Source organism: Martes martes, assembly GCF_963455335.1.
Source record: "Martes martes genome assembly, chromosome: 10".
NCBI lineage: Eukaryota > Metazoa > Chordata > Mammalia > Carnivora > Mustelidae > Martes > Martes martes.
The window spans coordinates 56,682,992-56,695,066 of NC_137898.1; the positions used below are offsets into that span (position 1 = coordinate 56,682,992).

General features: G+C 37.4%; 2 protein-coding genes across 2 annotated transcripts; both read right to left on the reverse strand.

Moving 5' to 3' along the window:
• Nucleotides 1–1,183: 1,183 nt before the first annotated feature.
• On the reverse strand, nt 1,184–2,125 carry LOC308350103 (olfactory receptor 51G2-like; the record flags this gene model as incomplete). The annotated part of the gene is made up of 1 exon (XM_080815107.1): nt 1,184–2,125. One exon carries the CDS (start codon nt 2,123–2,125, stop codon nt 1,184–1,186), a length of 942 nt encoding a protein of 313 aa, XP_080671233.1.
• Nucleotides 2,126–10,178: 8,053 nt separating this feature from the next.
• Nucleotides 10,179–11,126, reverse strand: LOC308350067 (olfactory receptor 51L1; the record flags this gene model as incomplete). The annotated part of the gene is made up of 1 exon (XM_080815067.1): nt 10,179–11,126. The coding sequence occupies one exon, from the start codon at nt 11,124–11,126 to the stop codon at nt 10,179–10,181; it is 948 nt and encodes a 315-aa protein (XP_080671193.1).
• Between the last annotated feature and the right edge of the window lie 949 nt (nt 11,127–12,075).

The following is a 12,075-nucleotide window of genomic DNA, read 5'->3' on the forward strand; positions in this document are numbered from 1 at the left end:
TTCTTAGGTCTCTGGTTGAGCTCACAGGTGTTCAGAATGTTTTGATAGCTATCTAGCTGAATTCCTGGGACCAGACAAAACTAAGGTCTCCTACTCCTCTGACATCTTGGAAAGTCTCCCTGTAAATGTATCTTAAAACACTGAATTTTATACTTTATTTTTTTAAATAAGATTTTGTGTATTTATTTATTTATTTGAGACAGGGAGAGAAAGCACACACATGCCCATGAGTTGGGAGGAGGAGCAGAGGAAGAAATAATCTCAAGCAGACTCCTCACTGAGCCCAGAGCCCAAGGTCAGGCTCGATCTTCACAACGCTGAGACCATGACCTGAGCAGAAACCAAGAGTCAGACACCTAACTAACTGCAATACCCAGGCACCCCAAATTATATACTTTAATTGAATGAATTATATGTAGGTGAATTATATCTCAGAAAGCTGTTAACATTTAAAAAAAATACAGTACTTAGCAAACTAGTCACCTAAAATATATATTGAAGTAAAGGGATGGAGATAGATATACCATGCTAACATTAATTAAAAAAAAAAAAAACTAGAGAAACTATATTAATTTCAGAAAAGACAACCTTTAAAGTGAGAAAAGCTATCAAGGATAAAGGGCATTATATTTTGATAAAGTGATTTCCAAGAGACATAACAGATCTTAATATCTATGCACCCAACAGAAGAGAATCAAAATACCTGAGGTAAAAACTGATAGAATGACAAAGAGAAATAGAAAAATCCACTCATATTTGGAAGCTCTAACAGCTCTCTTTCAGTAACTGACAGATCAAAAGCCATCTTGAAATCTATTCTTCAGAAATTGAGGAACTTCCCAAAGTGTAATGAACAACTTCATTAGACTGCTGAGTTCATGACTCTTAGTTTCACAAACATTTACTGCTAATTATTAAAAGAAAAATTGTAATTCTGGTAAGAAGTACCTAACTTAGGTTTAGTGACCATATTCCCTAGTTGTCAACATAAAGACAAAACAAAACCATGTCTTTATTCTCTATACTGAAAATACAGATTTTACTGCTATTGAGGTTTATATCTACCACCTTGAAATTAAACTATTATTAGCAAAATTTAATTCAAAATTCAACATTAATATGAAATACTCTCATAAGTATAAAGGAGAGGGGGAAGAAATATGTCTTTTAGGTTCTCTCTCACTTAAACTTTCTGTTGCTTGAATTTCCAGAGGATTCTATCACGGATCTGCTTGGTCTTGACACTATAGACAATGGGGTTCATTAGGGGTGGGACCAACAAGTAGACATTGGCCATAAGCACATGGACAATTGGGGAGGCATTCTGCCCATAGCGACGGATCATAGAGAGCCCAATCATTGGTATATAGAAAGTGAGTACAGCACAGATGTGGGAGATGCAGGTGTTGAGGGCTTTCACCCTCTCTGTCTTGGAGGCTATACTCAATACTGTGCCAAGGATGAGGATATACGAGAGGAGAAGAAGCACTGAATCAAGTCCCATGGAGCAAATGACCACCATGAGACCGTAGATGCTGCTCACTTGACGGCTGGATACAGTTGTCTTTATGAGGTCCTGGTGTAGGCAGAATGGGTAGGATAGAATATTGACAGGATGATATTGAAGCCTCTTTAGGAGGAAGGAAGCTGGAAAGACCAGAGCCAAGGCCCTTCCAGCAATTGCCAACCCAATTCCAATGATTATACCATTGGTTAGAATGGCCACATAGCGCAGGGGCTCTCGGATTGCTATCAAGCGGTCAAAGGCCATGGCCAACAGCACAGCTGACTCAATAATTGAGAAAACATGAATGAAGTACATCTGGACCAGGCAAGCATTAAAGGAGATCTCCCGGGCATGGAACCAGAAGATGCTGAACATCGTAGGCAAGGTAGTAGTGGATAGGCCCAGGTCAGTAAGTGCCAGCATTGATAGAAAGTAGTACATTGGTTGATGGAGGGAAGGCTCAGTTCTGATGATAAACAAAATGGTAATGTTTCCTGAAATTGAGGCGGCATAAACCAAAAAAATGGGGATGGAAATCAAGCTATATCTGCTTTCAAGGCCTGAGAAGCCTGTCAGGAGGAAGCGAGGGTACAAGGCAGAGCTATTGAAGACAGACATTGTGGTGATGGAGGTGCCCTCAGTCTAAGTGGGAAGACGAGAACCTGCAACAATTCATGTACAGTCAGTATTGCAAGAAGAACCAATGTTCTGATGCATGCTGCTCTGTATAGTCTTTCTAGTCATTCCTTTGTTCATTATATACAATTACCACCCACATTTATTATCTTCCCAATTAATCTATTTCATCACTGTACATTTATTGAGAATATATTTTATAAAAGGAAAACTGGTAGTGCTAAAATGTAGAGAAATATATAAAAACAGAATTTAAATACTTATAGCCTAGTAAATTGAGAGATCTAAAAACCCCTACAAAACACAGAAAGAGGAAGTTAACCTGACCCAAAGATGTCAGGGAAGATTTACTGAAGGAAATTTATTTATTTATGACCTGATTCAAGACCTGAACTCAGTCTTGAATTAGGTCTTCAATGACAAGTATGAGATAGAGGGAACAAAAGGCTGTGTTGGTTATTCTGTGCTGATTGAAAACCAGGTAAATGCAGAAAGATGTTAGCATTATACATGTAAATGAATGCAACTGAGCAAAACAGTAGGATAGGGTGATTTTCAAATGGTTATCAGAGTGAAGATTGAATAGAAATGGACCAGAATTTTGAAGGAAATTATATATAAATATAAAGAGCTTGGACTTAATCTTAGAAGACACAATATAGTCTTTTAATAAAAAGTAAACATTATGACCAGATTTATACTATATTGCCATCAAACTAGAATCATTGGTAAGAATAGACTAAAGGTTGGCAATAGAAGGCAGGGAAATCCTTTAGAAGGTTATCATAGTAATATTTAAAAGTGGATGAAAGTAAAACGTGGGATGATAAAGAATAAATAGATATAAATGTTATATAGGGAGAAAAGATACTGGTTGATGATCATATGGTAGGAATGTGAAAAAGAAAAAAAAAACAAGGCAATTTCAGTTATTTGGTAGACTATGGTGTCATCTATTGAAACAAACAAGCAAAAATTCAAGAGGACCTCATGAAGAACTTGTGAAACTAGCAGATAAGATTAATTTAGTTTTATTAGGATAAATCTGAGGCATGCATGTCAAGGGAGCAATGGTATATTGGGTTCCATAGGGAGTTGTCAAAAAGGAAGTTACTCCTACTCAAGGAAATTTGGAATGATGCCTAATAGGGCAAGGATACACAGAAATGCATTCTTAAAAAAACAAAAATGACAATAACAAAAAGAACACCTGACATTTTATAAGAAGAGTGTAAGAGTTTTAGTGCTCACGGCTCAGGTCCCAATAGATGGAATGCACTGTAGGGAACATAAGAGACAGAACTGACCAGGGACTGGGGAAGATGAGGCATTATAGAAAGAACCCTAAGGACTAACTACTTAGACATCATGGCCACCCAATTCCCGTTACTTTGGGCATTAAACATAAATTCTTTCTCTACTTAGCATATTTAATGTCACAGTTTCTCCAAAATTCATGTGACCCCCAATGTATCTTGCTCCAACAATACAATTACATTCCATAGTTTTCTCTGACAGACATAATAAAAATAAGTAATTCCCTCACTCCCTACAATGACAGCAGGAGATTTTCCACTTTGATACCATCTTCATTGCATTTTTGGAGAGATAACAATGAAGAGAAGAACTGCTTTACATATCCTCATCCTGTGATGTATACACTATACTATTCATAACATATTGGGCAATTCTGGTCTTTATATACCTCTCTAGTTATCCTAGCTTTTTATAGTCACAAACTTCTGGTCTGCTTCAACATCACTTGAACAATAACCATCATCGTGTTGACACTTGAGCACACTTATTTTCTTCTTCCTTGACACCCTGCCTCAAATCTTTCAAAATCTTGAGACTTCATCCTGGCCAGGTGTGCCAAGTCTTCCCTCTGAGATCACTTTCTTCTGCTACCTCATATTAAAGACTCCTCTGACTTAGGATATTCATAATCCATCTTCCACAAATGGGTCTTTTGGATGTAGACACAGCACCCTGCTCTCAGTAGTTACTCTTCTAGAGTCAGAGGAAGTCTGATGACAACTGTCATTCACGATCTCTATCACTTTGGAGAGATTACTAAACTTCTTTGAGCATAAAATCTGGGAACCATATTACCTTACTTAAGAGACTATGTAAGAAAATGTAGCTAAAGATCTTGCACAGAGTCTGAGACCTTTGGGCTTAAGTGAAGCAAAATGTTAATGGAGATACCAAAGTACCCACAATCTTAAGTGTACCAATTTTAAGTGTAACAGGAATCCAAAGGCAGGTGTGACCTGGAGTATCCAAGTTATCACTTATAAAGATATTATACTTCAGGCCTTCTCTTGAGAGCTATTTTGTCAAATTTCTTTTTTGGCTTAAAATACTGCCAAGTGTGTATGATACATGGGAGAATGAGATAGAGGAGGTACTCAAATCACCATGAACATTATCATCATCACTTTTAATGGTATAATTTTTAGTTAGTATCAGATACCAATATTTCAAAGAACAGAGATTTCAGTACATTGATTCCTATCATGTGTACTACCTATATCTGGAGATGAGTTTACAATGGTATCCCATCCTAGGGCTCTTTTGATCAGCCTTTGAAGATGATACTCTGGCTCACTTTGGGGGAAATGACACACTATACCTCTGACATCCTAAAGCTGTGAATTTGCATGAGCAATGACCAGTCTTACCTCTTGACTTACCCTTCTACTGCTTGGATTCTTCAAATATTTTAAGTACTTATAATTTCTTGCCCATTTTGCTCACTTTTGAGCCCTTCCTTTAGGCATACCTGAGTCCTCAAGTGTGGACAGCCATCTACCCTGCTACAGATTTGCTGGGCTCCATTCTGCCAGGCCAAGGGAATTGTTGCAGGTAGAGAAAGCCACTGAATATGGACATAAAAGAAGACTAAAAAGCACAATGGCAGGTAGCTCTCCAAGGAAGAAGTATAGATGTCCTGAATTAGGCATCCGTTTCTCCTTCAGCAACTCCAGAGCCAAGATAACATGTTTGCTTTCAGTGTCTCTGACTCTATCCAGCTAGGTGCTTTAGCCATACTACACTTCTTGGCTTTAACTACTTTAAACTGCATTGCCCCTCTCGACTAGCTATCCCCTCAGGAACATTCTTTTTTTTTCTTAATGTAAACTTCAGAGAGGATAAATGCCACTGGAGATTTTACTCCTGCTCGGAGAAAGGAGATGATGATGCCAAATTCCCGAACTGGGAATCCAGATTTGGCAGCAACTGAGCAGTGTCCTTGGGATCGTCTGATGGAGTAAAACAGTGAATTTAGTCAGAATAGTATACTAGAAAAAGTTTGTGCTCTGACTAAAAGACAAAGACAGCAGTTATTTACTAGCAGTTGCATGTTGGGAAAATTACAGTAGTTCCTCCTTACTTGTGGTTTCACTTTATGTGGTTTCAGTTACCCAAGATTAGTTGTGGTCTGGAAGCAGATGATCCTCCTTCTGAAGTATCATCAGAAGGTCAGTTGTGGCACAGGTTTCAGTGCACTAGAAATATAAACCATAGCTTCTTTCCTCATTGCACTTTATTTGGTGCCTTGATCAAGCCTTCGTTGAAATAACCTTCTTCTAATGTCTAACGTGTGGCACCAAAAGAAAAAAAAAAAGATGAAAATGAAAACAGACAAATAGAGCAAAGAATAATTAACATGTGAGACATTCAAAGGCTCTAAAGATACGTGAAAGAAGAGAACAACACAGAACCAATATCTGAGGGACAATGGCCCAGAAATTTCCATCTGAAACTAGTGTTCTGCAGATTATCAGGAATTCATGTCTTTCTTGAAACCTTATTTGAAAGTTTTATAGAAAGAAAATCCCAGGCCCAGATAGCATTTTTTTTGAAAGATTTTATTTATTTATTTGACAGACGGAGATCACAAGTAGGCAGAGAGGCAGGCAGAGAGAGGGGGGAAGCAGGCTCCCTCCCGAGCAGAGAGCCCGATGTGAGGCTCAATCCCAGGACCCCAAGATCATGACCTGAGCCGAAGGCGAAGGCTTTAACCCACTGAACCACCCAGGTGCCCCCCAGATAGCATTTTTAATGAATAACTTAAAACATAGAAAGAAGAAGAAGAATAGAAACCTTACATATGTATTTCTAGAGAATATAAAAAGAGGGATCACTTCTTTGATTTTTATGAGGCAAGTATAACTGTATGCCATTACCAGAAAATGACATCACAGAAAACAAATATCAAAGAGCAAAATACTCTGTAAAATTGATTATAAAATTCAAAACCAAATATTAACAACTGTAATCTACTGACTACATGCACACGCATGCACCCACCCACACACACACACACACACACTATGATCCTGTTGGATTTTTATGATAATCATAATCAGCATTAAATTTAGTCAAATATTTCTTCTTCATCAGTCTGGAGTAACAAATGATTTTCTCCTTTTTGTTTGTTTAAGTCAAGCATCAAAGTTGTTTTACATGCAAAAATCACACAGTGTAATTAACTATATGTAATATAGTGAATAGGGCATATATAGAAAATATAGTGAGTATAGTATGTATAAAATATAGTGAATAAAAGGGACAAATCACTTGGTAATGTAGATTGATGAAGAAAAAATATTTGACTAATACTGATAATCCTTATTAAAACATATTAAACTAAAAAAAGAACTTTCTTGATCTGATTTTAAAAAACAAAAATAAACTTGATGTCCAGTTTCTTCTGGTTCCTCATGTCCTAACAATGAGGAAAAAATTGAACAGACTGAAAATCAACCATCTCTTCTTGGATCCATGAAAGAAAGGACACAGGGCAAAACAGTCCCACCAAGAATGGAGAGTCAGGGAATATAGGGAGTCACAGCTTACAGAGTAGAGGCTCACAAGAAAGATGGCTTCAGGAGACACCACTAGTGTAGGAAAATCTGAACCAAATTAACAGGTTACTGGAACCTCAGTGTGGACAAGTCTGACAGTTAAAATCCGCAGGGGGACTCAATAATGGCAGAGGGTAGGGAGTAAAATATTGTGATATTTGCTTCCAGAAACGCTGGAGAAAAATTTTCTCATGCTCCAAGCACGGAGAAGGGGAAAGGAACCATTTTGAAATATGCCATGGCTCTCTGTTCATTTTCACAAGGCCTTAGGAGAAATTAGTTAATCAGGGCCTAACCTGCTAGAGTATTAGCATCTAACTGACCTTAGGAAAGCAAAATACCCAACTCCAGCCCTCTCTAGCTTGTTCATGTGGGAGATGGAAATACCCAACTCCAGTCCATGCTAGCTATCCTATTTCATCTAAGGGGGGAGAATTAAAACAAAACAAAATAAAACAAACTGAGAAACACCTGTGAAGTTCAAATTTCAGGGGTATAGATAGGCTCACTGAAAGACTGAAACTTAATCATAAGACTATAGGATGCTTCTGCCCACCCCCACATATCTTCCTGTGTATTAATAAAACCCTATTTAAAGTAGTTCTTTTTACTTGGTACATCATGTCCAGCTATTGGGGGAGGGAAGGAGCTTCCTAAAAGGCTGAAAATATAATTTGAAGAAACAGAGCAAGCATCAGAACTAAGTATGGCAAGTATCGTGGAATTATCAGACCAGGAATTTAAAAACCTTATGATTGATTAACATGCTAACAACTCTAATGGATAAGATAGAAAGCATGAAAGAACAGATGAAATTTCCTTTTCTCAACCTAGCCAAATGAGAGCCTCCACAACCCTTTCCTGTCTATACTTACACACAATGCTTAGGAGTAGAGGAAAAAGAATTATGTACCTTCTCCCAGGCTCATACACTGAATTTGGCCTTTTCTTAAGGCTTAGAATAAAAAATCATGTCTATCTGCTCTTACTTTGTTCCATCTTCCTGCACAAGGATGTCTCTGTGAGAATTAAATTTCATCTTTCATCTTTATCACAGTTTTTCTGGGAACCTCTCATCCCAGAGTTTCTAAGAAAGCAAACTTTGAGATAAAATGTAGTCTGCAATGTGTTTCAGATAGAGAGTCCTTGGGATAAACACCCTAAGATGAAGAGGAATAGAAGTAGGATTGTCAGAAGGAGAAATTGAGCTGTGAGTCATATCTGATGCTATCTATGGTCCATATCACAGAAAGTTCTAGGGGTAAAATTGTCCAAGTGAATTGTTTTGCATTGGGCCAAAAAGGTCAGGGCTTTATACCTTATATCTCAGTGGTTGGATAGGTCCTGACCTTGGGTGAGGCTCATATCTGCAACTGAGGAAATTCTTGAAGAGGCTGAAAGTCAAAGGCTCTTTACTGACGGCCCTTCCAGCAGCTGAGGCTACAAATCCTTTATTGAAGTGGGATCTGAGCAGGGGCATGTCCATGGCCATTACAACTCATTTCAGAGTCATTTCTTTTCTTAGGTAATGTGAGATAGTTTGGGAAAGTCTCAAGTTTCTCCTGGAGATGGGGGTATATTGCTAACACATGCTCTTTCTACAGTCTTTCTTTTTCTTCATGCTACCTCCCCTTCCTGGAATACCTTGCCTAGTGGGGTGCTGGTAAATGCTTAACAACCAACTCTCTAGGAAAATGTTTAAAAGCTTTGGTATATAGTGTTTACCGATTTCTGTTGTGTATTATATAATGTATACATGATGTATTTCCATCATGACCAGTTTCAAACTACCAATGTTTTATAGAACATGGATTTGGAACAAGATTTTGCACAATTGGCTTTCATAAGCCAAAGAAGCTAGCTTCAGCACACCACTTTCTTTCACACTTAGTCTAGATGGCAAGAATGAATTTGACCCACTAGACACAGCCAAAGTGTCGATTGCTTCAATCTCAATCTTTAATAACAATATTGTACTATTTATTTATTTCAATGATAGTATCTGTTAACTTTAATAATCCTTTTATAAATGTGTCTCTGCTATTAAACATTAATTCTTTAATATTAAGACCATGCATTCTATATTTTATATATCCACTGTATTGCAAGCAGTGAGTGCCGCAAAAGGTATTTCATTTTTCTCAGTATGTTTTACTTGGATGAACAAATAGGCAATATCATTTACACTTATGAGTACACATGATGGTTGGGGGAGGCCAGCCCCAGAGTGATGTGTTAGTGTAGCAGTCATGATAAATAGTAAAATATCACTAATGAAATCATATGTGTAAAGCATATTAGTGAAAAAGAGAAGTCACAGGTTATTGACAATGAAGAAACTGAGAAAGACAATAATATTAAAGATCTACATAGAAATGTAGAACAAGAGGAGAGCATTTTTATTAAAAGATAATGATGGCTATTCTGCACAACTCCCAACCTACTCACTGAGGAAGACATGAAATTCTGTGCTGTTGAACAAGGAATCTACACATTTGCCTGGAGGTTTAGACTGTCAGGCTTTCTGGAGCAAATCCCATGTGTCTTCTTCAGTATTTGCTGATAAACTGAAGAAGCTGATAGACCTGCAGCGGCCAGGGGAGAAAAGATGCATCACTTTGTGATGATGAGGTGAAAACTTAGTTTATAGCCAACAGCCACAGTAGCAGTTCAAAGTCTTGTCAAAAAACTCAATTTCCAAACTTGCCCCAAAAAGTCAGAAATCTTTTCATTAAAAAATATGACATTTTGGCATGAGAGACACAATATGGGCAAATGAGAGAGATTTATTTCTGGATCATAAACATGAGGAATTATATAAACAGTTGTATTTTATGAAGAAAATTCTTGTTATTATTGTCATTCATAGTAATAATCTAATGATATCAACAAATTTGTAGTTTTCAAAAGTAATCTTTTTTACACACATTGTCCCTTGTAAGTCTCAATTATTTGGAGCATAGAAAAGAACATACTTAGCACAATTTGGTTATGAAAATTCTGAATCTCATAAGGGTTGATGATTAACTGAGATCACATATCAAGGGAGTGAAAGAATTATATATTTAACCAGATGACCAAGACCCAAGTATTTTACTTCTCATCTACTCAAACAGCTGCCCCAAGATTTTTCAGTGGGAAATCTTGAGGATAGAGGTTATTTAAAACCTCCTCCCTAGTCCAAACTTGTGAAGAATTCTTAGACGAATCTGCTTTGTCCTGACACTGTAGACAATAGGGTTAAGTACTGGGGGGAAAAGCAGGTAAATATCGGCCATGATAAGGTGAACTATGGAAGACAGATGTTTCCCAAAGCGATGGACCATTGACACCCCAATAACAGGCACAAAGAAAATGAGCACCACGCAGATATGGGACACACATGTGTTGAGTGCCTTAAGCCGCTCTTCATGAGATGCGATGCCCAGCACAGCATTCAGAATCAGAACATAAGAAAGAAGTATGAAGACTGAATCCACGCCCAGTGTGGTGATAACTACACATAGTCCATAGACACTGCTGATTCTGGCATCTGAACAGGATAATTTCAGAACGTCTTGGTGCAAACAAAAGGCATGTGAAAGGACGTTGATATGGCAGTAGTGATAACGTCTCAGGAGCAAAGGTGTAGGAAGTACAACTCCCATGCTTCTTAGCAAGCAGGCCAAACCAATCTTGCCTATTACACTGTTCGTAAGGATTGTGTTGTAGTGCAGTGGACGGCAAATAGCAACAAAACGATCAAAGGCCATGGCCAATAGCACCGAGGACTCCAGGAATGTGAATGTGTGGATGAAGAAGAGCTGAGCATAGCAAGCACTTGCCTGGATCTCCCGAGCATCCAGCCATAACACAGCAAACATGGTGGGAAGTGTGGACATGGACATACCCAGGTCAGTCAGTGCCAAGATGGAAAGGAAGTAATACATAGGTTGGTGGAGTGAGGACTCTATCCAAATGACAGAGAGGATGGTGACATTACCAATAAATGCTACCAAGTACAAAAAACAGAATGGGATTGAGAACCAAGAATGGACATACTCCAATCCAGGAAATCCCCTCAGAATAAATATGGGCTCTATAGTGTTATTGTTACTCCAGACCGCCATGGTAACCTTTGGCAAACAGTGAAGAATGTTTTCCTTTTTTTCCCTCAAAGTTATCCCTTGTGAACATGAGCAGTGCAATCAGGATACAGTGTATCTTTCCTCCAACCTCACAGAGATAGGAAGGATGTACTTCTTATAGTTCTTACATGAGAATCAGTTCCCAGTAGAGCACCAAATTCCAGAGCAAAAAGTGTGTACCACACAATCTGGTCATCTCTGACAAGAAAGCTGATGAATTTGCACTGAGGACACTAAAAATTAAAGCGGTAAAAGAGTAGACAAAGAAATTTTTATCAAACATTATAAAAATAAAACTAGAGAAAAGTCAGAGTAAATGTCTATGAATCTGCATTAAGTTTCCTGTCAGTGATGTTCTTGAGTTAATCTTTTGTTGCTTCTATGCAGTCTCTTAATTCATAACAACTGAACTGTTCCCAAGGACTAAACATAATTTCCTTTCATATTTAGTTTTATTTAATACTTTATAATGTTTTAAAGATTGAGAATATTTAATATTTTAATAATAAAAAATAAATACCACTTTATATAAAATGGAGACATGAAAAAGAGTAAAGTCCATAATCCTAGCACACTTGCATATTTTTTGGTGTTTAATAAAGCAATTCTTCCTTCATCTAAACTCCTCACAGTAGCAGGAAAAGTATTTATTATGATCAATATATCATAAGATCACAATGTAACTACTAAAACTCTTCCTATATCCCTTTCCACAAAATAAAATTAAAACAATGTATTTAAATTAGACATCTGTTAGTAATAGTGGATAATATCTGCTTCATTTCTATTGATCTTTTCTTGCATTTTTCTCTCCAAATGATGCCTATAATCATATTTTTTAAAATGTTCAACTTAAATATTAAATGTTTTTCCAATTTTATGACCCAGTTCATGTACCTCCATGAACCCAGAGCAACCCCAGAGATGTCAC